The sequence below is a fragment of the Chionomys nivalis genome, chromosome 3 (assembly GCF_950005125.1).
Source record: "Chionomys nivalis chromosome 3, mChiNiv1.1, whole genome shotgun sequence".
Lineage (NCBI taxonomy): Eukaryota > Metazoa > Chordata > Mammalia > Rodentia > Cricetidae > Chionomys > Chionomys nivalis.
In genome coordinates this window covers 121,718,412-121,743,853 of record NC_080088.1, presented here as the reverse complement: position 1 = coordinate 121,743,853, position 25,442 = coordinate 121,718,412, and the positions used below count along the sequence as shown (strand labels likewise).

At 53.8% G+C, this 25,442-nt stretch overlaps 1 protein-coding gene and 1 long non-coding RNA gene across 2 annotated transcripts; both read right to left on the bottom strand.

Moving 5' to 3' along the window:
* Nucleotides 1–1,587: 1,587 nt before the first annotated feature.
* On the bottom strand, nt 1,588–4,151 carry LOC130870759 (uncharacterized). The gene is made up of 3 exons (XR_009056795.1): nt 4,014–4,151; nt 2,717–2,836; nt 1,588–1,765 (listed from the first exon to the last, which is right to left on the bottom strand). It is a non-coding gene; the product is annotated as an uncharacterized LOC130870759 (long non-coding RNA).
* A 13,030-nt stretch (nt 4,152–17,181) lies between these two features.
* Tmem119 (transmembrane protein 119) lies at nt 17,182–23,657 on the bottom strand. Its single transcript, XM_057765073.1, has 2 exons — nt 23,532–23,657; nt 17,182–19,245 (listed from the first exon to the last, which is right to left on the bottom strand). Exon 2 carries the CDS (start codon nt 19,229–19,231, stop codon nt 18,410–18,412), a length of 822 nt encoding a protein of 273 aa, XP_057621056.1. The 5' UTR covers nt 19,232–19,245; nt 23,532–23,657; the 3' UTR covers nt 17,182–18,409.
* Between the last annotated feature and the right edge of the window lie 1,785 nt (nt 23,658–25,442).

Sequence of the window (25,442 nt, the reverse complement as noted above, 5' to 3'; positions counted from 1 at the left end):
CCTGGAACTACACAGTGTTCCAGGGCACTACACGGTACTCTACAGTGCTCCAAGGCTCTACATGGTACTCTACAGTGCTCCAGGCCACTACACGGTACTCTACAGTGCTCCAGGGCACCACACGGTACTGCATGGTACTACATGGTACTCTACAGTGCTCCAGGGCACCACACGGTACGCTACAGTGCTCCAGGGCACCACACGGTACGCTACAGTGCTCCAGGGCACCACACGGTACTCTACAGTGCTCCAGGGTACTACACTGTACTCCACAGTGCTCCAGGGCACTACATGGTACTGCATGGTACTCCACAGTGCTCCAGGGCAAAACACGGTACTCTACAGTGCTCCAGGGCACTACACGGTACTCCACAGTGCTCCAGGGCACTACACGGTGCTGCAAGGTACTCCTTACTACACAGTACTTCACAGATCCTCCCGGTGATATCCATGTAGCAATAAACCAATAACTCCTGTCATGTGATTTGACAGCCAAATTTGCTTCACCACAATTTTCCTGCCATGGGGCTGAACACCGCCCCTCACCACCTCCCAGACGTCTTTGGAAGGTCATCTTCGTCACCTCTACCCCTGGCCTCACTTCAGGCACCTAACTCCCAAGAGTCCCTGAGAAGAGGAGAACCCTCAATACTCTGGAGCTGATGGTGCAGAGCGATTTTTGGACCCTCCCATGCTGCCCCAGGGCCTCAGGCTAATGGGTCACAGGAAGCCCAAGTGGGGAAAGGGTCTGGACCACACTGCCCAGCGCATCATGCTCTCCTGTCCGCCACCTACAGCCTGAAAGCAGAACCATGGGACTTTAGGGACAACTTTGGAAGGAAATCAAAGGCCTGGGTTCTGATCCTAAATATACCATGATCTGTCTACAACAAAAATGTAGCCATATGCTTAACCTTGCTGAGCCTCTTGTCCCTCACTGGGAGACTGGGACAATACTGGCTCCCAAGCTACAAGACTGTTGGGAGGGTTAATTCCAACTTAAGCAGAAAATTCCACAACCCCTGGCATATAGCAAGCACCAGTATCAGGCACCACCGGCCCCGGCACAGCCATCAGCACCCCAACACCTGGTATCCTCATTCTAGACAGTGGATTGTGTTCCCTCCAAACCTCCAAAGCAACTGTCCCTGGAGAGAGCGTGGCATGGCGATCAAGGTTAGATAGTTGTGCAAATGTGAGCCTAGGCCAAGAGGAACAACGGGCGGCCTTTAAAAAGGGGTCTCTCCCGTGCTCAAAGGATAAGCCGGGTGAGGACAGCATGGCTATCTACATTCCAGGAAAGAGCTACATCAGAAACTGAACCCGCGGGAACCTCGCTTGTGGGCTTTCCTACCTCTAGAGCTATGAGAAAATAAGGTTCAGTTGTGAAAGCCACATCACTTGTGGTACTTTGTTATGGCAGACCAAATACTACCACTACCATTAACATCATCACCACCAGCACCTTCAACTGTCTTAGCTGGGGTTTCTATTGCTGTGATAAACACACCACGACCAAAAGCAACTTGAGAAGGAAAGAGTTTATTTCAGCTTACACTTCCAGGTCACATCCATCACTGAGGGGTGTCAGGGCAGGAACTCAAGGCAGGAACCTGAGGCAGGAACTGAAGCAGAGACCATGGATGAGTGCTGTGTACTGGCTTGCGCACTCTGGCTTTCTCAGCCTGATTTCTCTCTCTTTCTCCTGGAACTCGGTATGCATAGTCATGCATATCTCATAGTCATGGAGACCACCAGTCTGAAACTAACAACACAGAGACTTATCAGTCATTATAAAATCTTGGGCTTAGTTTAGGCTTGTTCCTAAAGAGTTTTTTGTTTGTTTTTGTTTGTTTGTTTGTTTTTTGTTTTGTTTTTCGAGACAGGGTTTCTCTGTGGTTTTGGAGCCTGTCCTGGAACTAGCTCTTGTAGACCAGGCTGGTCTCGAACTCACAGAGATCCGCCTGCCTCTGCCTCCCAAGTGCTGGGATTAAAGGCGGGCGTGCGCCACCACCGCCCAGTTGTTGGGTTTTTGTTTGTTTGTTTGTTTGTTTGTTTTGTTGGTTTTGGTTTTGTTTTTCAAGACAGGGTTTCTCTGTAGCTTTGGAGCAAGTCCTGGAATTCACTCTGTAGCCCAGGCTGACCTTAAACTCACAGAGATCCTCCTGACTCTGCCTCCCCAGTGCTGGGATTAAAGGTGTGTGCTACCACACCTGGCTATCAATCTGCTTTCAGCTGGCACCACCCACCATGGGCTGGACCTTCCCATATCAATCACCAATTAAGAAAATGCCCCACAGGCTTGCCTACAGACCAGGTTTTTGTTGTTGTTTTGTTTTGATTTGTTTTGGTTTTGAATTTTTGAGAAAGGGTAGCACCTGTAGCCCTGGCTATCCTGAAACTTGCTATGTAGATCAGGCTGGTCTCAAATTCACAGAGATCCCTCTGCCTCTGCCTCCTGAGTGCTGGGATTAAGGTGTGGGCCATCATACCCCACAGGCCAATCTTATGGAGACATTTTCTCTACTGTGGTTCCCTCTTCTCGGATAACTCCAGCTTGTGTAAAATTGGCAAAACAAACAAAAGCTAACCGTGACTATCACCATTACCATCATTGCCACCATCACACCATCATCACCTTCATCATCACCACCTTCACCATCACCACCATCACCATCATCACCTTAGCCTTCTACCGGTATCAACACAATCTCACCTTAATCATCACCATTACCACCACTATCATCAATGCCACCATTATTACGGAGAGCTGATTTTCCAATGGATTCCATGAGCAGGGTGTTCACTTGAGAGTATTCCCGGACTCTGCCCATTCCTGTAGAAGTGGGGCAAGAATTCAGAATTGGGAAGAGAGGAGAGAAAAGCAGGTGTTGCCAAACCAAGGCCTCAGTCCCCATGATGGGGCACTTTAGGCCTGATGTTCCTCCATGTTGTCCTGCATCAGGACCTATGCTCCTTCACTCTCTTGGGCTCAGGACTCCTTTTCCCAGAGAGAGTTCTAGTTTGTACTCAGAGGCGATAAGACGCTGATGACTAAGCTGCTGGAATCCCAGGCATCCTCGAAGCTGCTGTCTTTGGGCAAAGGGCTTGGTAGAGCAGCTCACCCTGCCCCACTGGTCCTTCAGCGCCAGGATTCTGCTCTCTTTCCCATAACAGAAGGGTCCCCAGAGAGTGTTCCCCATCAGGGGACTACTTATCCACTTCAACCTCCAAAGGCTTCAGACAGCACAGCCCAGCTTCCTTCCTGGAAGGACAGCTCTGGGCTCTGGTTCTCCTTCCAAGCATCCCCAGTCTCCAGGGGAGCCAAGTGGAGGACAGAGTGCTGGTGTGGCTGTGTGTGTGTGTGTGCATGTGCATGAGAGAGAGAGAGAGAGAGAGAGAGAGAGAGAGAGAGAGAGAGAGAGAGAGAGAGACCTAGGTTAACTAAGCTAAGGGTCCCCTGGGACAGAGCTGAGCCTGTACTGTGTATGACCCACCAAAGCTTCATTCGCTCAGCGCCTTTGGATGCCACTAGAATAGTTTGCAATACTGCGAAGTCACATCGAAAGTGCCCCATACAAAGTAGTGCGAGTTCACGTGGAAAGTGCTCTGCACAAAATAGTGCGAGCCACATGGAAAGTGCCCTGCACAAAGTATGCCACAGGCGCTTATTAAATGCTCATTCCTCCAAAGGTGGTTCCTTACCACACTGCAAGGAAGGACTCAGGAGCGATGCACTTCATCCTTTCATGAAACAACTCCTCCTCCCTCTCTCTCACAGCTTGCTTGGGACATTGGGCTTGCCTCACCCAGTTCATTCGTACCTCAGGATCTTTGTACCTGCCGTCCCCAGTTCAGGAACCATCTTTCCAAGAACTCCCCAAGGTTGCTGCCCCTTCAAATGGGTTTCACCTAAGTGTCACCTTCCAGATCGGCTCCTGTAGCCACAGTTAAGGTGACACAGGCCCGGTCACTCTCGAGAGATCACCTCTGAGGCATCACCCTTGGCTCACCTTCCTCCAGTAAGGGCCCTGAAAAAGCAGGAGGCAGAGCTTGTCCGGTCCTCCTGGGCAACTTTCTCTGCTTACTTGCAGTGGATGAGGTAACTGGATCCCATGAACCATATTTCCTTCCAGCTCAAGCAAAAAGACTCCACAGACTTGGAAAAGTCCTCATTTTAGCCAAGAACCAGTACAGGCCAGATTGTGATTCATCACCCACTGCCTAGACAGCCCCTCCTCCCCTCACCCCAACCTCAGAAGCCCTCCCCAAACCCTCCAGCCGCAGGGGTGGGTAAGCAGAAGGCAGGGCATCAAGACCCCCTCCTGCCTGTCTGCTACTGGCATTTTTACCCAGCCTCAGGATGTCTCTGTCTGGAACAACTCAGGGGAAGTCGGGTCCCCCTGGGATCCCACCAGCCGGAAACAGCAGCAGAAGTGTGCTGGAGAAAGCGCTGAGCCAGCAAGAGTACAAGGATGCTGTCCCAGGGATGGCTCTGCCTGCCTGCAGGCGCAGCTCCCAGCCCTGCGGGGTCAGCACTTCGGGGAGACTCCAGGCTAGACAGCAGGAGGAGGGTAGGTGCTCACAGAGACAGCTCATTCAGCTTGCCAGGGACAGGTCCACCCAGCCTCCTACGGTGAAGGAAAACTTCGTGTTCCAATCAAGGCTGGAAAGCATTTGCTAGTCCTCAGTGGCTGTTCTGGCTCCTCCCATGTCAACTTGACATGAGCTGGAGTCACAGGAAAGGAGGGAGCCTCATCTGGGAAGATGTCACCCTCATAAGATCCAGCTGTAGGGCATTTTCCTAGTTAGTGATTGACGGGGAGGGGGGAGGGCCCAGCCCATGGTGGGCGGTGCCATCCCTGAGCTGGTGGTCCTGGGTTCTATAAAAAAAAGCAGGCTGAGCAATCCATGGGGAGCAAGGCAGTAAGTAGCACCCTCCATGGCCTCTGCACCAGCTCCGGCCTCCAGGTTCCTGCCCTGCTTGAGTTCCTGCCCTCACTGCTTCTGATGGTGAAGGGAACTGTGAGTGAAATAAACCCTTTCTTCCCCAAGTAGTTTTGGTCGTGCTGTCTCATCACAGGAATAGTGACCCTAACTAGACAGTGATCATCGGTGACACAAAAACTTAGTAATCAGGGGCTGGAGAGATGGCTGAGGGGTTAAGAGCACTGACTGCTCTTCCAAAGGACCCAGATTCAGTTCACAGCACCCAAAGGCAGCTCACAGCTGTCTGCAACTCTAGTTCCAGAGGACCTGACACTCATGGCAAAACAACAATGCACATAAAATAATTAAAAGAAAAAAACTCTTAGCAATGTAAAACTAGAAAGGGGTTTCCTTACCTTTGAAAAAGCCATTTGCTAGGAGAGACAGCATACGTCTTACCATTACCAAAATATTAACAGGTTCTCAGGAACAGCAGACTCAAAGACTACACTCAGCATCGCCTCTGTGAAGGCCATCATGGCCTTCGCCTCTGCCTGTCACCCACCAACTGCACAAACAATGGGATCGCCAGTATCACCTCTACCATCATCCATTCTACTACACCATCACCTGTACCCCTACTATCTCTTCCTCCACCACCACTGCCATCATCCCTCTCTGCTGTCATCTCCTTCACCATCACCTCCCCATCATCACCTCCCCATCCTCATATCCCCATCATCACCTCCCCCATCATCCTCCCCCATCATCACCTCCCCATCAACCTCCCCCATCATCACCTCCCCATCATCACCTCCCCATCACCTCCCTCATCATTCTTCCCCATCATCACCTCCCCATCATCACCTCCTCCATCATCACTTCCCCCATCATCACCTCCCCATTATCACCTTCTCCATCATCACCTACCCCATCATTCTCCCCCATCATCACCTCCCCATCATCACCTCCTCCATCATCACTTCCCCCATCATCACCTCCCCATCATCACCTCCCCATCATCACCTCCCCCATCATCACCTCCTCCATCATCACCTCCCCCATCATCACCTCCCCCATCACCACCTCCCCATCCTCACCTCTCCCATCATCCTCCCCATCATCACTTCCCCCATCATCACCTCCACCATCACCTCCCCCATCCTTACCTCCCCATCATCACCTCCCCCATCATCACCTTCACCATCTTCATCTCTCCCATCATCACCTCCACCATCATCACCTCCCCATCATCACCTCCCCATCATCACCTCCACCATCATTCTCCCCCATCATCACCTCCCCACCATCACCTCCTCCATCATCACTTCCCCCATCATCACCTCCCCATCATCACCTCCCCATCATCACCTCCTCCATCATCACTTCCCCCATCATCACCTCTCCATCATCACCTACCCCATCATTCTCCCCCATCATCACCTCTCCATCATCACCTCTCCATCATCACCTACCCCATCATTCTCCCCCATCATCACTTCCCCCATCATCACCTCCCCATCATCACCTCCACCATCATCACCTCCTCCATCATCACTTCCCCCATCATCACCTCCACCATCACCACCTCCCCATCCTCACCTCTCCCATCATCACCTCCTCCATCATCACTTCCCCCATCATCAGCTCCACCATCACCACCTCCCCATCCTCACCTCTCCCATCATCCTCCCCATCATCACTTCCCCATCATCACCTCCACCATCACCTCCCCCATCCTCACCTCCCCATCATTACCTCCCCCATCATCACCTCTCCCATCCTCACCTCCCCATCATCACCTCCCCCATCATCACCTCCCCATCATCACCTCCACCATCTTCATCTCTCCCATCATCACCTCCACCATCATCACCTCCCCATCATTACCTCCCCCATCCCCCATCACCACCTCCCCAATGATCACTTCCCCCACCATTACCTCCCCATCCTCACCTCCCCATCATCACCTCCACCATCCTCACCTCCCCATCCTCACCTCCACCATCATTACCTCCCCCATCATCCTCCCCCATTATCACTTTCCCCATCCTCACCTCCCCATCATTACCTCCCCCATCCACCATCACCACCTCCCCAATGATCACCTCCCCCATCATCACCTCCACCATCATCACCTCCCCATCATCACCTCCCTCATCATCACATCCCCGTCATCCTCCCCCATCATTACTTCACCCACCATCACATCCACCATTGTCATAGTCACCACAAAGGCCTATAACTCAGCTGTCACATACCACCACACACACCCCAAGAAGCATATCCACCCATGGTCACCAGGAGCCCAGGGCAGGGGAGGTCTGAGGTCCCCCCCCCATCAGACAGGTAGTCACTATGGCCCCAGTACCACAGCATCGTCCATGTGCTCTGGAGGAATGGGGGATACCCTGCTCCACATCTGAGGTGCTGCCTCAGGAAAATCCCTCTGATTCCCTTGTCATAAAATGAACTCAACCGGGATCTGGAGAGATGGCTCAGTGGTTAAGAGCACTGACTGCTCTTCCAGAGGTCCTGAGTTCAATTCCCAGCAACCACATGGTGGCTCACAACCATCTGTAATGAGATCTGGTGTTCTTTTCTGGTGTGTGGGTATACATGGAAGCAGAATGTTGTATACATAATAAATAAATCTAAAAAAATGAATTCAACCACGCCAGGCAGTGGTAGCACACACCTTAACCCCAGCACTTGAGAGGTAGAGGCAGGCAGATCTCTATGAATTCGAGGCCAGCCTCGTCTACAGGGCGAGTTCTAAGATAATAAGGGCTGCAACAGTGAAACCCTTTTTCAAAAAGGAAAAAAAAGGAATCAATTTCCAGAGTTGGGGCTGTAGCTCAGTTGGAAGGTTCTTACCTAGCGTGTGTGAAGTCCTGTGTTCCATCCCCAGCATTGCATAAAACCAGGTGTGTGTGGTACACGCCTGTAACCCCCACACTCACTGGGTGAAGGAAGGAGGATGTACGATGTCATCCTAGGCTAGGTGCAGGAGAGGAGCTAGCCTTTCTGTGCTGCTCCCAGGTCCCTGTTCTCACTGAACACTAGCACAGCCGTCCCCTGTTCCACCCTGCTGTGGTTTCATGGATATTTCCGTAGGCAAGTTCTAGAAAAGACTTCCTGATCCACACTCACTGCTCACAAGACCTTCCAGGAGGGGTGACGATCCCCCAGCAGTCTGCTCAAAGCCAGACCGTGCGAAGAATGAGACCAAAGCACGATATGCTGAGAGTCACAGGAGAAGGCAAAAGCCAGGCTGGCTACCCCCCAAGCCCAGGTCTCCAGCACAGCTCTGCGGGGCCCTGAGGAAATTAGACTTTTGGTTTAAGGAGCTCAACTTGTGTTAGATAGCAGGAAGGACTTCCTCAGAGTGCAGGGTTGGTGGACAGTGGAGAGAGTGCAAAAGGAGCTTAGGAAGGGGGGAGGGAGGGTTTGAAGATGGCAGGGAAGGGGCTATATCCCTCTGCGGGGGAATTCCAGAAGGAGGAGTCAATTTATTCTGAGATCTTGTGGCAAGGCTAAGTGATGTTGCTTACAGGAGAATGGCTCTGGCGGCCCTCACCTCCAACCTCACAACAGGCTCTCATGTGGAAATAAATGGGTTTGGGGAGGGCACTTGGGACTTAGCAGTCCAGCCCAAGCCTCATTCTCCACTGTGTCAGACTCAGTTGAGGCCCAGAGAGGGCAAGTGACTTGATCCAGGTGGCAGAGCCCAGCAAGGCGCAGAGGCCAGCCTTTCCTCTTGGGGTTGGACCCCACTTCCATCACAAGCCTATCTCAGGATGGCCATCTGGGTCTCAGATCCCTGGACTCTCAGTGTCCACCCACGTGCTGCACCCAGGGTCCAAGAGGCAGGCAGGGATTGGTCACTCGCTGACCGCCTGGAGTCGGCAACTCAGCAAGTTCCCTTCCTCAAGAGGAAGGCCAACAGGTCCTGGGTGCTGATGCAAGGTGTTCAGCCGCCAGGACTCTGCCGCATGGGTGTCTCCAGAGATTAAGGGCCCGCAGCAGCAGACAGGAAGGGTCTGACAAGAGACTAGCTACAGTCCAGAGCCCTTGCAGACGCTCTTGCAAGTCACAAGGGATGCAACACCCAGCATTGGAGAAGTTGCCACAGGCTGTCCAAGATCCTGAGGAAGTCTGAGCTCATTGACCTTGGGTTCCTTCCCCCAAAGCACCCAGTCACCTACCCATCCACCTGCCCATCTGCCCATTTGTTTGCCCACCCAACCATCCACCCACCCACCCATCCACCCACCCACTCACCACCCACCCACCCATCCACCCACCCACTCACCACCCACCCACCATCCACCCATCCCACCCACCCACCACCCACCACCCACCCACCCATCCACCCACCCACCCACCCACTGCACTGTAGTAGGTGCAGGAAACTGACTATAGAGTTCAGCCATCCAGGAGTTCAAAGCTTGGCTCAGACACTTTGGTTGTGTGACTTTGGGCAGTCACTTAACCTCTCAGAACCTCAGGGTCTTTCCTCAGCAGAAGGTGAATGACCTCGGTGCCCCCTCAGCTCCATGAGGGCCCAGTGCACAGAAAGTGCTCTGTTTCGGCGCTCACACCCATTATCCCAGCACTTGGGGGGCAGAGGCAGGAGGATCTAGAGCTGGAGGCTATCCTGAGCTGCACCCAGTCTCAAAACAAACAAAAACAAGCATTGGTGGCCATCCCCAGGGCACAGTGACGCCTAAAACGGGGTGGAAATTCTAAAGTGGGATTTAAACGTGGAGGGAAGACAGAGCCTCCCCCATCCGTGCTGCCAGCCAGGTCACCAGCTGCTAACCCAGACAACATTCAAGCCCTGGCCACGGTCACCTCATCCCCAAGGGGAGACGAGAAACAGCTGAGATGTGACCTTTGACCTCACTAGACACTCCACATGAACCCAGGGATGTGAGGGGGGTCAGAGATCCAGTCTCTCATCCCTCTTGAACAGGGTTTTGGGGTGTCCTCTGAGGACAGTCTCAGCTCTGGTCTCCCAAGGATCGGGACCCTTTGGCTGCTCAAGAAAGCTCAGTTGCAGGAGTCTAGTTGACTCTAGGAGTCTCCCAGATCAGGCTGCAGAGCCTTGAAACTCATCTCAAAGAAGAGAGGCTCCCCCCCCCACCTTCTCCCTCTCTTTCCCCCTCCTCCTCCCCTCCTGCCCCCTCCTCCCCCTCCCTTCACAATCCAGCATCCACAGGGGGCCTGGTCCCAGGAAGAACTCAGTTCCCTGCCTAGACCGTCACCATGGCTCCTATTTCAGACAAGCCCACTTAAGCCCAGAGGCTTGTGGCTTGCTCAGACACACAACTGGAAGACAGACTTGAGATCCCAGCCCTGTGCTCCTGTCACTGTGCCAAGCGCCCTGTCCCTCACACTCATGAGCCTACATCACTGGATGGAGGAGGCCTGAAAACGAGAGAGGCCCGGGGTCCTGCTGCCTCTTCTCCTGCCTTCTGCCACCTAGGTCAACCCCTTGCCCCTCCCAGTTCCCTGACTGACCGCAGCTCCTCAAACCTGAGGGAGGCACCCGGGGTCCATTCAGGGAGGGACAGACGTCACAGATGCCTCTGGCACCAGTGTTCCTGGAAAGGCTGGTTTATAAGCTTGGCTATTTTCACTCCGCAGCTGCTGCCATAAAGTGCTCCCAGAAACCCCCACTCAGGGAGGAACAGCTGGAAAGGGTCTCCAGGGCCCAGAGCGGCGCCAAGTTCCCCCACCCCTTGCTATTTCTGAGCAGTCAGAGAAATCCTGAAATTAAACCTCCTGAAAAAGAGGCAAATCCCTGTTCCGCGTCGCCCAAGGCTCATCCTTTCTCCAGGGCAGAAGAGCAAGGTCTGCCTGGCTCCCAGCTGGGCCTCATGTGACCAAATAGACCAGAAAGAACAGGGGCTGGAGGCAGCTCAGCAGCTGAGAGCACTGGTGGTTTTTTTGTTTTTGTTTTGGTGTGGTTTGGTTTGATTTTTTTTTTTGGTTTTTCGAGACAGGGTTTCTCTGTGGTTTTGGAGCCTGTCCTTGAACTAGCTCTTGTAGACCAGGCTGGTATCGAACTCACAGAGATCCACCTGCCTCTGCCTCCCAAGTGCTGGGATTAAAGGCGTGCGCCACCACCGCCCAGCTTGGTTTGATTTTTTGAGACAGGGTTCCTCTAAAGCTTTGGAGCCCGTCCTGGAGCAGCTGGCCTCGAACTCACAGAGATCTGCCTGCCTCTGCCTCCCAAGTGCTAGGATTAGATGCATGCGCCACCAGTACCTGGCAACACTGGTTGTTTTTCCAAAGGACCTTGATTCAATTCCACATAGCATAAAATATAAATATATATTCATATTATATATATTTTATATACATAAACTATAACTCCAGTCCTAAAGGCTCCGACACCCTCTTTCAGTCTCCGCCCACGCCAGTCACATACACGGCGTACACACATGCATCCAGACAAAGTAGCCACATACATGAGGGAAAACACAGTGCTGCTTTAGGTCAGGGTTTCCAACCTGATCGATCCCAAAACAGCCACAGAGGGACCCCAGGTGATTCTTTAAAAATATATATTTATTATGTATATGGTATTCTGCTTGCATGACAGAAGAGGGCACCAGATCTTATTACAGATGGTTGTGAGCCACCATGTGGGTGCTGGGAATTGAACTCAGGACCTCTGGAAGAGCAGCCTGTGCTTTTAACCTCTGAGCCATCTCTCCAGCACCAGGTGATTTTTGTTTATTTGTTTCTTTTGTTTTTGTCCCTCACCACCACCACCACAGGGTTTCACTGTAGCTATCGAGCCTGTGCTGGACCTTGCTCTTGTAGACCAGGCTGGCCTCAGACTCTCAGAGATCCACCTGCCTCTGCCTCCTGAGTGCTGGGATTAAAGGTATGCACCACCACCACCCAGTTCAGGTGATTCTTTTTAAAATGTATTTATTAGTCAGATATGATGGCACACACTTTTAACCCCAGCATTTAGGAGGTAAGGATTTGTGAATTTCTGTGAGTCTGAGGCTATCCTGGTCTACATATTGAATTCTAGGGCAGCCAACACTACATAATTCAATCCTGCTTTTTAAAAAAATTACAAAAAAGAAAGAAAATAGGTATTTATTTACACATTGTGTGTATATGTGTGGCTGAGATTATGTGCACCCATGCGTGCAGGAGCCCTTGTAGACCAGAAGAGAACATTGAATTTCCTGGAACTGGAGCTACAGATGGATATGAGCCCCCAGGTGGGTGCTGGGAGACAAACCCAGTCCCGAGAGCACTCTTATCCGCTGTGCCATCGCTCCAGCCCCCGGCTCTTGTGGTCAGTTCACTGTGACAGAATGCCCAGCAAACGCAGCTTAAGGAAGGCTTTCGCCTGGCTCACGGTTTGAAGGATGCAGTCACTCATCGCCTGGATGGCCCTGTGGTGGCGCTGAGGCAGTTCACGCCACTCTGTCAGGAAGTGGAGAGATGAATGCTGTCTCTCAGCCGCCCTTCTCACTCCACCTGAGACCGCGGTCCACAGGATGTGCTGTCTTTGGGGTGGGTCTTACTCGCTTAAACTTCTCTGGAAACCCTCACAGGGGGGCCCACAGGTGTGTCTCCCAGGTGACTCCAAGTCCTGTGAGGACCAGCCACAATTCTGATCCCCACTAAACTAGAGGCTCCCTGAAGTCACGTCTGCCCCACATCCTCACCATTGTCTCGTGTTCAAAGCTCCATGTGGCCACATGATCTTGGACTTGATCTCTCTAAGTCTCATTTTCCTTTTTCGTCCAGACCCTAGGGATGGGTTTCGCGGTGCCGTAGAGTAATTCAGCATGTTACTTTCTGCGCTGGATGAAGGCACAATAAGAACGTTCAGGAAGCACGCCGCCTTCACATGGGCATCCCTAGAGCCACACGGACACTTGGACTAGGCAGACACGGAAACGTGAGCTTTTAGTAGTTAATCGCTTTAGACAATTTCATACTTGTACGTAGTACGCTTCTACCATTCTCACCCCCTCATCCCTCCAGACCCCACCACCTCCTCTCACCCCTACACACCCCACCACCTCCTCTCATCCCCTCTGCTCCTACCGAACTTATCCCCTTTATCCCAACTTATCCCCCTCCACTTTTGTGTCTGTCTGTGTCTCTCTGTGCATGTATGTTTGAATAGACCGTGGTGCGCATGTGTGGAGGTCAGAGGACAGCCTGTGTGTAGGAGTCAGTCCTCTCCTTCCACCGTGAGGGTCTCAGGATTAACCCAGATCTCCAGGCTTAGCAGCAAGCTCTCTTGCCCACTGAGCTCTCTCACAGGCCCTAGCCTGTCTTTTTCAGTGACACTGGTAAGATGCCCTTTTCATCCCATCTAGAAGTGATGATCAGTTATGAGTCTCCGTTCTTCCCGCCAGTGCACTGGGAAGACTGGGAGGAGATAACACAAGCTTTCCTTCTGGTAAATTCACACCAGAAACAAGCGAGCTGCCCAGCAGCACGTGGTTAGATGGACACAGCCTGGCACGTTGGCGCGATGGAGGGAGACGGTGAATGCCGCTGCATCACGCTGACAGAAACATCCAACATATCTCTGTGAGGAGGAGACGCCGGCCAAAAGAACGACACCATACAAGTCCAGCTATATAAACATCCAGACACCCAAAGGGATCGAGTTAGTTCTGAGGCTTGGGGTGCTGGAGGGGAGTGTGGGGGCTGGATGAGAAGGAGGCACAGGAAGTAGAGTACGAGGGACCTTGGAGGAGTCCAGAGTAATGTCTGGAAACATTACAGGTGTGGGTCCTGTTGTCAAGGTACTCAGGAGGCTAAGGCAGGAGGATCAGGGGTTCAAGGCCATCCTCAGCTATGTAGTGAGCTTGAGGCTAACCTGGGATGTCAGGAAGGGAAGGATTGAGGGGAGAAAAGGGTTTGTGGATGACAGGTGTGTTCACAATCTGGTCTGTGGATGACAGTTTTGTGAGGACATGTGTGTCCTCACCAGGTTGTGCTTCCAGGCACACTAACTAACCCACGGGTCAGTTACACCTCAGCAAAGCCGTGAACATGGCCGTGGAGGTCAGGGGTCAGGCGCTGTGCAGAGCCTTTGACAATCAGCAGCCGACAGGGCCCATTGCTGCCACCTCCTCTGCTGCCACACAGCCCCACTCTGCAAACACGTGTCCCTAGAGGTAGGTGCCTGCTGAATAGCCATGGGGAGGGGGGCAGGAGGTTGCCTGCGTTCTCTCAGCGACCCAGAAACACAAAGGACAGAGAGAGGAGCCATGATGAGGCCAGAGGTGGCTGCCCCCCTCCCCCCAACCTCGGCGGCCAGCACCTAGGGGAGGAAGGCAGAAGAGGAGACGTAAGAAATGGCACTCCTGCCGGGCGGTGGTGGCACACGCCTTTAATCCCAGCACTTGGGAGGCAGAGGCAGGTGGATCTCTGTGAGTTTGAGACCAGCCTGATCTACAAGAGCTAGTTCCAAGACAGGCTCCAAAACCACAGAGAAACCCTGTCTCGAAAAACCAAAAAAAAAAAAAAAAAAAAAAAGAAAGAAAGAAAGAAAGAAAGAAAGAAAGAAAGAAAGAAAGAAAGAAAGAAAAGAAAAAAAGAAATGGCACTCTTGTGTATCCCCCACACCAGCTGGCTTTGACCTTACCACTGACGTGTTCTAGCCAGCTGTGGCCCATTCCTGCAATCCTAACACCCAATGATGAGGCAGGAAATCAAGGCCGGCCTGGACCACATAGCAAAATCCTGCCAAAATAAAGTAAATCACATTTTAAAATAAAATAAAATGAATGCTATAAAATAAGGCAGTCAGCCCTCCCAGTTCTGAGAACTCCTGCCCAAGCTGCAGTCAGCCCTGGGTTCGAATGCAGTTCTGCAGGGCTGTGTGACTACCAGCAAGTGCTGCCTTCTCTGAGCTGCTGGTCTCTGGTGAGGGTGAGATGTGGTTATGTGGGTCTTGGTGTTTTAGTGTTTGTCTTCCTCCTCCTCACACAGGAGCGTGCAGAGCGCCAACTGTGCCCAGAGCACCAGGCGGAGTGCCAGAGCAGCCCTGAGGTGGAGATGGAGCCCCATACCCTCTTCTCTTGGACTTTATACCTCTCATCTGGAAGAGACTGGGAGTTGGGCTGGTGCAGCTCTCAGTGAGTTTTGTTTCATCCTTCTCTGCAGAAGCGGAGCTAGGGGACTCGCTGCTGACACTGAGCTACACCTCAGCCCCGACCCTGGAACAGAAACACCCTCTTCACACAGCAACAGATACCCAGGCAGGTGGGGGTGTGCCCGAGGTCACATGACTAACACTGAAGCTGACGTTAAATCACTATGACTGGGGTAAAAAAGTTTTGCAGAGGGCCACAGTTTGCTTACCTCTGTTCTCACCTGAGTGTGACCCAGCCCTGCCCCTGGGGCTTACCCCCAGGGTGAGGAAGGAGAGGTGCCTGCTTCTTTCTGTGGCTCTTCAGCCCCTCCCCCAACATGGGGCACCAGCACCACACACGCACGTGCGCACACACACATACACACACACACGCACGCACATACACATGCACACACACACATATATGCACTCACCTGCACACACACAAGCATGTACACATGCACGTACCCACTCATAAGCACACACTCACACACATGACCGCAAGCACACAGACACACATACGCACACTCACCTGCACACGCACAGCATGTGTGCATGCACGCACACATTCACACAAACGACCACATGCACACATGCACACACAGTGGAGCAGGCCTGGCTGCAGACAGAGGGACAAGTTAAAAGGATGGCCTGTTCAGACCTTGGTTCCCCTGGAGGATGCTGTGGCTGTCTCCCTTGACCTTCAAGTCCGGTTCTATCCCTTGTGGTTTCAGCCTACAACTCAAGATCTCCCTCTACGGATTCCTGGGTGTGTTCACTAAAGAGCCCTTCTGGGTAGATCCCTGCAGAGGTGGAGAAATTCACTCACCTACCCATCCATTCGTCACTCCTCCCTCCCTCCACCATCCCTCACAAAACACTCAGGATCCTGTCCACTGAGCTGAACCCCTGACTGTGTAACCTGGGCAACTAACTGATTGCACCACTGCGGCCCCGTTTCCTTCTTTGGGTTGTGGAAGTTATACCAGTGCTCACTTCAAGGTCCTCAGAGTGGGCCGGTACCTGTGTTCATCTGGGGCTACTGCCATCGCTGAGCCATAGAGGTGTGGAAGGGGCAGGATAGGGTCTAGGCCAGGAGCTGAAGGCTGAGGTGGAGTTAGCATGGTGTGCAATGCGGGAGGGTGGGAGAGAGTCATGACGTGAGGAACAGCACCGGAGGCTCTCGGGCTGCCTCCTTCACCCCTCCCCCTCCAGGATCAGAGAATACCACCATTAAGGCCATGTGCCCCGTATTCTTTGGAGAGTTCTCCTGGAATTAGTGGGAGGCACTGCACTGAGAATTGCTTTCCAGTGTTGTCTTGGCATGACCCCAGGCAGCTTCTGTACTTCCGGCCACAGTCAGAACTCAGAAGCAAGGAGAGAGCCCAGCACCGATTGAAACTGAGGCACTTGGCCAGAGCCACACAGCACACTAGAATGGGGTGTGTTTAAGCGAACAGACCCAGCTCTGCTGGTGTTCACGGAGGAAGCTGGGCTGGGCTGAGAGGAGGGTCCTTCCCAACCGTACAACACAGAGGCCATTGTGTTTCCAGAAGCCTAAGCATGGGCCTTTTCAGACTGGATGTAGGATCCTTGAAGGATCAGGGCTGTAGGAAACAGCCTCCCTGCCACCACCATCCTGGGAACCTGGCATGTGTTCCCAAATCCTGCCACATCTGGATTCCAGAAAGCAGTTCCTGGGCCCAAGTAGGAGCTTACCAACACAGGAACTTAACATCAAAGGGAAGAAAGAAGCTAGAACTGGGGGAGTTGAAGGCTGGGTGGGTGTCATTGTCCCCGAGGCCCCGTTAACACTCACCCCACCTACGGAGAATGGGCAGCTGTGCCCTCACCACTGCCCTGTCCCACAGTGCAAAGAGGAAGTGGCTGTGGTGTGGCCCCACAGCAGACCCAGGCAGCAGTGTGTCACGTGTTTGACACACTACCTCCAGGGATCCTCAGGTCTGTGGGCCCTGACACCTGTCAGCACCCATCTTTCTCTTTGCCGCTCCATCCTCAGCTCTCGGACCTGGCTGATGCCCTCCCCTTATGCTTCCCACAGCCCATGAACACCCCTGACTGCAGCCATGGACAGTCCAGAGACTTGAGCCAGATCAAGGTTTATTATGTTATATCTCCACACCTGAAGAGCTGAGGAGTCCCTGATTGAAGGTGTGGGGAACCCCCCAAAGCCTCCAACAGGAAAAACATCCACACTGTCAAGGACTGAGGAATGGTGTGGGCTCAGGCTGCCAGACCACTGTGTGAGCAAAGAATGGGCCAAGCCCCTACTCCAGGCTGGGTGTCAGAATCCAGAACACTTGTCCCAAAGGTCCCTTGGCTTCCGGGTTGCTTCAGGGCCCCGGCAGAGGAGATCTCTGCTCATCCCTCTCATCCCGGCATTAACAGCAAGATGAGTTGCCCACTCTCAATTCAGGGTTGCTTGACACTTGAGAGAACCGGACTCCCTGTATCTCACATTCCAACTCTGAACCAGATCGTCCGATGGGGTGCCCCAGAGGAAACCGAGAACAGTATTTCCCAGAGTGGGTGCCGTGAGGCTGGACTTTGCAGCCATCGTCACTGCCCTAATACTAACGCATGGGGGAAAGAGAAGCAAAGTCAGACCAATAGGAACCTTTAGAATAGGTGCATCAGCTCAGAGAGGGCACAGCGGATCCTCAGCTCACGTGACTTTGAGTTTGTGTATCCACGGAGTGACTAGGGGAACTCTGTGATGAGGCGGGGGTCCCTGCAAGGAGCTTCCTAACTAATCAAGTCCACTGAGCGGAGGCAGAGTGACACCGACATTCTGGGGATGGAGAGATGAGAAGGAGACCCGCAGCAGTTCCTGGCGCAACTGGACACAGGCTGTACTTTGTTTTTCCCGTGTGGCGCAAAGGCAGCTGAGGATCATGGCAAGCCCATTCACTTGACACGTTCAAATCCGGCAGCCCTGTTTGTCTTCACAGCAGAGATGGAACTGGCAGTGTTTGCTGCCTCACCAGGGACCTCTGGCCTCTTCCTCTTCTGCTGTGTGGCTGCTTGTGGGGACTGCCTCGTTTTGCAGCTCCATCTGGGGTGTGTCTGTCATTCCTCTTGTAGAGAAGTGGTGCTTTAGGGTGAAGTCCCCAGGAGGGCAAGAAGCATTAAGGGCGCTGAAACTTGGCCAGGTGCGTCCTCGGGTGCACCAGAGGTCATCAGTTCTGCCCATTCAGGGTCAGGATTGGTCAGCAATGGCCAAGGAGGGTTGTCAAGAAGCAATCAAAGCAGAAGGCCTTTCTTGACCAAGGAGGTGATCCTCGAGCACCCGACAGCCAGACTCAGCAGTTCTGGGGCCAGTTAGACACTGGGGGAGACGCTGCTGCAAGCACAGGAACTTTCAGGGGGCCCGGCTGGTCCCTGGGATTCCTCTGCTGCAGAGAAAGACCCTTCCTGTCCTCCTTGGCCCTCACTGGCTTTAGGAGCCCCTATAGCCTCTGCCGAGCCTGACTCTTCTGAGACCCCCAGCTTCTCTGTGGTGGCCCCGCATACTGGGGCTTCCTGGACCTCCTCCTGGCTGCTCGGCACCTCAGCCTTCACCAGCTTTGTTCCCTCTCCACTGCCTGGCACCACTCTGGCTGGAGACCGGAGGTTCTGGGTAGCGGCCAGAATGTCAGCCTGGAGCTGCTGGGATGAGCCCAGGGCCTCTTCCTGCCGGCTGTCAGGTGCCCTGTCAGGGACCTCGCTGAAGGCAGGGGGGCCCCCAGCCCGGTCACTCTGGTTCACATACTTCTTCTCGGGGAAGGAGGATGGGTAGTAGGCTGTGGCCTTGTGCTTCTGGCGGGTAATGAGCGCGGCGCAGACAATGAACATGAGCAGGAAGGCCAGAGAGCCCACCACCGCGATGAGCATCACGTACTGGCGGAAGAAGTCCATGATCCCATCCAGGAGGTTAGTGGGGGGCACAGGGCCCTCCAGAGCTGTGGGCTGGGGTCTCCCTGACGTGGGGCTGAAGGTTGAAGTCCGGGGTGGCGGCAGGCTGGGGGAAGAGGCTGAGGAACCCTCAGCTTCCCCACTGCCCCCCACATCCTCCAGGAAGGTGGCTGGGAGGGACACAGAGTAGGCCATGACAGGCACGGGCCTCAGAAGAAGCAGCAGAGACAAGAGGAGGCTGGAGTCCATGTTGACGTCAGAACCTGCGGAGAAGCGGTAAGAGAGAAATCAAGCCAAGTCTCCTGTGCCTCCGGGGTCTCAGGTCTCAGGAGTAGCTCACTGACTCCCAAGGACAACAGAGCCAAGAACACGGTCCAGCAGTCACTTAGCTGAACCCCTCACCGTGTAGCAATGTGAACACACTCCCAGGCTGTTGTACACGGAATGCCACCTGCCCCACTTCCTTCTGATGCTCCTGAGGATATCTTGCTCACCTTGGCGTCCTCAGTGTCTTGCACCCGCGTATACACTAAGTGCCCAATAGATGCTTCTGCACCCATGTGGCTGGATTCACATACCAGCTTACGCTCTCATGGTTTACTGGACATAGGACACCAGTTGAAGATGGGTGCAAAGCCAGAGGATGACCTCGTCACTTTCCCCTCAGCACCCTCCACTTTAGTGCCTCTTACTGGCTCCTAGTGCTCATGTGTTAAGATAGGCAGGCTCCAAGAATCCTCCTGTGTCCCCATCCCTACTGTGGGTATCACAGGCATGTGCCACCATGCTGGTTTTTGACACGGGTGCCAGAGATGCGACTCAGGTCTTCCAGAGTCACCACTTGGGCCATCTCCTAGCCCAAATAGAAATTTGTTATGGGTAGGGCAGTGGTGATGCATGCCTTTGGGAGGCAGAGGCAGGAGGATCTCTGTGAGTTCAAGGCCAGTCTGGTCTACAGAGTGAATTCCAGGACAGCCATGAATGTTATACAGAGAAACCCTGTCTTGGAAAAAAAAGGCAAGCAAGAAAGAAAAGAAATTGGTCATGGAAGCCCGAGAGCTACCCAGTGGGAGAAGGGGCTATGATTGTGCCCATTCCCAGTTGGGAAAAGACAAGGCTCAGGGGAAACTGAGGCTCAGAGGATCACGTGACTTATCCAGGAAGAGCTGGCAGGCATAAAGGAAGCAATGTCCTGAGGACTCTGGCATATGGGGGTGGGGTGGGAGATCAGATGTCTGAGAGACACCTCTGCACAAGAAGTGTCCGCAGGACCCCATTACCCTGGGACCTTGGTAGCTCTAGCCTAGGCTTTTTCAACTCATTTCCTTTTCCAGAAGATTCTGGGCTTTGAAGCTACCAGGTCCACACACACACATCACATACATGTGCACCCTCACACATGGAGGAAGCCTGGCTGCCAGGAAGGGGATCAGGGCATTTGTATCCCCAGTCCCCCAATCCTCAGAGGCCTGGACTCCTCTGTGAGCCTCCAAAAATGCAAGAGGTTTCAGGGGAACCACAGTTCCTGGGGAGACAAAGCTAGCTAGCACTGCAACTCCTCTCTAGTGCCGCGGCCCCTCCCCACCGCGGCCACTAAATGGGAACCAGATGCTCCCCTCCCCCCGGAAGGCTGCTCCTGGCATGAACCCCCCAGGCCCCATCTGGCCCAGACAGCCAGGCTAATTAATAAATTCCTCATTGCCCAAGTTTACACTAACTCTCGCAGTCAGGAGAATGAGAGCTGGGGTTCAGACTGTTGCTAGCCCGGAAGAGCGCTCTGGTCCCCTGACTGGCTAGGGCTAGGAGTCTAAGACAGAGAAAGTTTCGGGGCCCTGTCTCAAGGGGTCTCCCTTGGAGGACTGAGATGGGGAGACAGAGGCAGAGGCCCAGAGCAGGCAACAGACCACACGGCAAGTTCCTGAGCTGCACCATGGCCGTGCTCCTGCTTGGTGAGACAGGTGGCGTTACTTGCCCCTTGTGTGGCAGGGACTCAGGAGGCTGGTCATTTAGTGACTGTCCCAGTGGCCTGAAGTCTTCCAGTTATGTGCACTGAGCCCTCGGTATCACAGGAAACTGGCATCAGGGTGTCCCCACCCCCACCCAAAGGAGCCCAAATCAAGTCATTGCATGGAGCCTCTCTAAAGCCTCCTGTATTTTCAGTCAGCTCTGGGTGGCTAACAACGCCACAAGGCTGTGGGGAATAGTTACGCTGTTTGCTTTTATTGTTAAACTCTTATAGTTTCTATCAGTCCTCTTCTGAGGTCCAGGCCTACAACGGATACATTCAGGTTCAGAGTAGATGGTGACATGGCCAAGGACATACAGATGATGCGTGACCGGGCTAAGTTTTGAGTCCTCTGCCGGGAATATGTTATTCTCTTAGGGTGTGCATGTATGTGATTACGTGTGCATGCATGTGGAGGCCAGAAGACAATCTGCAGCATTATGCCCAGGAGGTCTCTCTCTGAGAACAAGGTGTCACCAAGTTGGCTAGGCTGGCCCCTGTCTCCACCTTTCCAAGGCTGAGATTTGGGGTGCATATCACTATGCCTACCTTTTTATCTGGGCGTTGGGCTTCAACTCATTTCTTCTTGACAAGCATTTTACTGACCTGCTGCCCTTTCTACACCATCCCCTTTCTGGGGTGGTGCTGAGGCCTGAACCAAGGGCCCTTAGCAGGTGGGCAAGGGCTCTACCACTGATCTACACCCCAACACTGGGTCAGTACTTGGGAGACAGGATGGCAAATTTAAAAACATCCTGGGCTACATATTAAGATGCTGTCTAATAATATGGTTGTGGCAAGCGAGGACTGTGGCTCCAGAGGGCAGGCCACCGTGACTACAGTGCCTGAGCACCACAGAAGTCCCCAGGCTGACTGACTGTCCTGACACATCAGCTGGAAAGTCACTGGGCTGGCTTCATCAACCTGGCCGCCATCATGTCTAAATCTGCCTTAGTTTCCCCATCTTCAAATGGGCAGCAGTGGGGTGACTCCAGGCTGAGACTCAAAGAGCTGCGGGGACTGTGTGAGAGAACATTCTAGAGGTGACGGAACGGGCTTGATCCCACAGAAAAGCTGGAATTCAGGAACGGAATGCGCCAGGCAGGATAAGCCAGCATTTTCCCCTCAGCAGACCCATGACTGTCCTCACTTGCTCTGGCCCCTGACAGCCCCAACAGGAGAGCAGGACACACATGCTTACATGGGCATGGACACACGCATGTAGACAGCAATGCCCCAGACAAGAGAACTCTGGCCTCCTGCTGGCACCCCAGATCATCCAAAAGGATCCAGAGAGAGCAGCAGAAACTGCTCCCGCCTCAAAAGAGCAAGACCCTAACTCCCGGAGCCCCCCACCTTCCTCAGTCCCTCAGGGCTCTCCCAAGAAAGGCGGCCAAGTGTGGGGACTCAAGCCCTACATGGAACTAGCCAAATCTTGCAGGAGATAGCCATGTGACACTGAGTGGTTCCTCTAAACTCTCTGGGCCTCAGTTTCCTCTCTGTGGAGTGGAAGAACTGACCTGAAGAGGCCTGAGATGACTGCTAGACATGTCCGGCATCTTTGGCTGCCTTCTGGGAGGACAGGGCCTACTCGGCCTCCTGGATCAATTCTAAACAAGACTCAGGATCTCAGGCCAGTAAACCTGTTTCCAGCCCAGAGGAAACTCATTGCCCAGCAGAGCCCTTTGGAGAGGTGGCTCAGAGCAGCTGTGTCTGGGGCTGGATGCGTCCATTCCCAGAGCTCCAGCTTCCACATCTGTGCAATGGGGACAGGTCACAGAAGTGCCTGGCATATACGTGTCAGCAAGGGGATGCAGCGGACACTCCAGGACCCTCTCTCTTAGGAGCTGCTGCTTGAAATCGAGATGGTTAGAATAGGCAGATGAGGAAGTTTACCCCTAAGGACTGGGTACCCCAGGACCTGAGACTGCCTAGCCAGAGCCTCTGTTCCACCCCCACCCAGAAACTGGGGGCCAGGGATGGATAGGCAGGCCATGGAAACCTGGCTTCAATTAGACTTGGGGGAGGGGGTTCTGGAAGAAGCATTATATCCAAGCCCATTTCCCTGGGGCTGCCAAGGACAGGGACCCCTTGAAAAGCGGCCCAGAGGAAGGCTGAGGTCTCGGAGCCCACACACAAGCTTACACACTCACACTGCCAGCAGCAACGTTGGCAGCAGCAGTCAGAGCCCACAACACAGCTCCGAGACACTCCAGCAAGCTCCCACAGCCTCCTGCTCTCGCGCGCACACACACTAATGGGTGGTATCGGACATCCCAGGCACTGCCTACAGCCGGCACGCGAGACAAGTTCCCACCAGCAGCCCCGTGGCCTTGGAAATGATGCCCTAACATTCCCACCACACACATGCACAGTTCTGGTGACCCAGCACCCATGCACACACACTTTACCACAGGGTACTCACAGCCTCAAACACATACTCAGATTGTTCTCCCCACATTCAGAGATTCAAAGTTCTCTAGGAGTCTGCAGCTCCAAACTCCAGCCCATCTCAGACTTCCAGAGCTGCAGGCTGGGACTTACCGGCTTCCGGTGAAGGAAGGCCTGCCAGGTAGAGGAGCCTGGCCCACCAGACAGTCTGCTGTCTGCCGCCAGCTGCTCTGGCTGGTGCCTGCCCGCCTCGGCCTCCAGGCCCTCCTCTTTCCTCCTCCCCGCTGGGCTGGAGGGCCAGCTTGATTTCATTAAGAGAGCTTGGGGTGGGGACAGTGTAGGGCGGGTCTATGCTGGGCCACACGCAGTCCCACCCTCCTCACACTCCCAGCTTGCTTCCTCCTGACCTCAGGTCCCCTGGGCAGACTCAGACAGACTGACAGATCGAGGGGCTTCCAGGAGAGCTTCCCCAGAATGTCCAGCTAAGGTTTTTCCCATCCCCCCCCCACCACGTTCCCTGAGGGAAGTCAGGAGGCTCTGAGGCCCTTGGAAGCGGGCAGGAAAACTCTCCATGGCCCATTCCAGCTCTGACTCAGGATTTCCAGACTTAGGGTGCAGGGTGGGAATGGGGGTGTTTCAGGGAAGTCTGTTGACTCTGAGTTCAGGCACTGTCCCAGCCCTTCCTCCCCAAGTCTCGGTTTCCCCATTCTTGGGGATGAGAGGGATCTCCCTGAGGTACTGGCATTCTACCCCACAAAGCCCCAGCAGGGCGGCTTGGGCAGAAGTTAAGAGCCCATTCCACAGAAGCAGAAAAAAGATGGGGGAAGTCAAATGGTGCAGTGAGGTCCTGAGGACTGCAGCTAACCGGCCCTAAAACACTATGGGCGTCTTCACAGGGGAACCCAGGGGTCCCTGGAGCACTGAATTCACTCACGCACACACTCATCAGGCACTCGCTCACTCACCCACTCTCACACTCATGCACTCACACTCACTCTCACACCCACTCACTCAGACACTCACTCACCCACTCATGCATTCACTCACACACTCACACACCCATTCACTCACACACCCACTCACCCACTCACTCAGGTACTCACACACTCACACACCCACTCACTCACACACCCACACATTTACAGATCCACTCACTCACACACTCACCCACTCACTCACACACTCATTCACACACCCACTCACACACCACACACTCACACACCCACTCACTCACATACTCATACACCCACTCACTCACTCACACACTTATTTCTGTCAGTGCTGAGCAGATCCCAGATGGGACACAGACTCAGCAACACACACACCCCTCCAGGAACTCGCGGGCTTCCAGAACTACCTGCACCAAGATTCATCACGGGGTGCACCTTGCCTTCTGTAAACCAGAAGGGGTTCCATGGCCTGCAGGGAAGCCATGCAGGGAGGCTGGAACCCCACCTATAAGCACGCTGAGCAAAAGGGGGCCTGGCAAGGCACTCGCGGCAGTGAAGGGGTGAGGGTGGCCCTGGCCGTGCCTAACCTGCCTTACTTAGACTAGACAGCAGTTTCAGGGGCAGCCAGACCTCCCCAGGGCCACTTCCCAGGGAGCAAGCCCTGTTTCCAACAGAGTGAGGACCCCTGCCAGGATTCTGGTTCTTACTGGAGGGCCAGATCCCCAGCCTCATCAGGGATCTGGGAGCTTCCGGCATGACTTGGCTTCAGGCATCCTCTTCCTCCGTGTCCAGCAGCCACACAGAATCCTCAAGCAGTGAGCCCAGTGTCTTGACCCTCTTTCTTTCCCCGAATGAAAGTCACCTTGGGGTGACCGAGGGCTATTATGTCCCCAACTAAGGTCCCTAGCTCACGTAAGCAATACTCTTTACCACGGAGGCTGTCGTGACACAATCACAAAGTATAGACAATGTAGGTCCCAGATCAGGGTCTACGCACGCCTGTCTTTTGCTCCAGGGATACAGGGTCAGCCCTGGTGCTGACTGGGGCTGGCTCCAGACTCAGACGCCAGAGTCCACGCGTGCTCAAGTTCCTCACACAACTCTGCATAGTGCC

Coding starts and splice junctions, on each gene's coding strand:
- Tmem119 (XM_057765073.1), bottom strand. CDS start 19,231: ATGGACTCCAGCCTCCTCTTGTCTCTGCTGCTTCTTCTGAGGCCCGTG.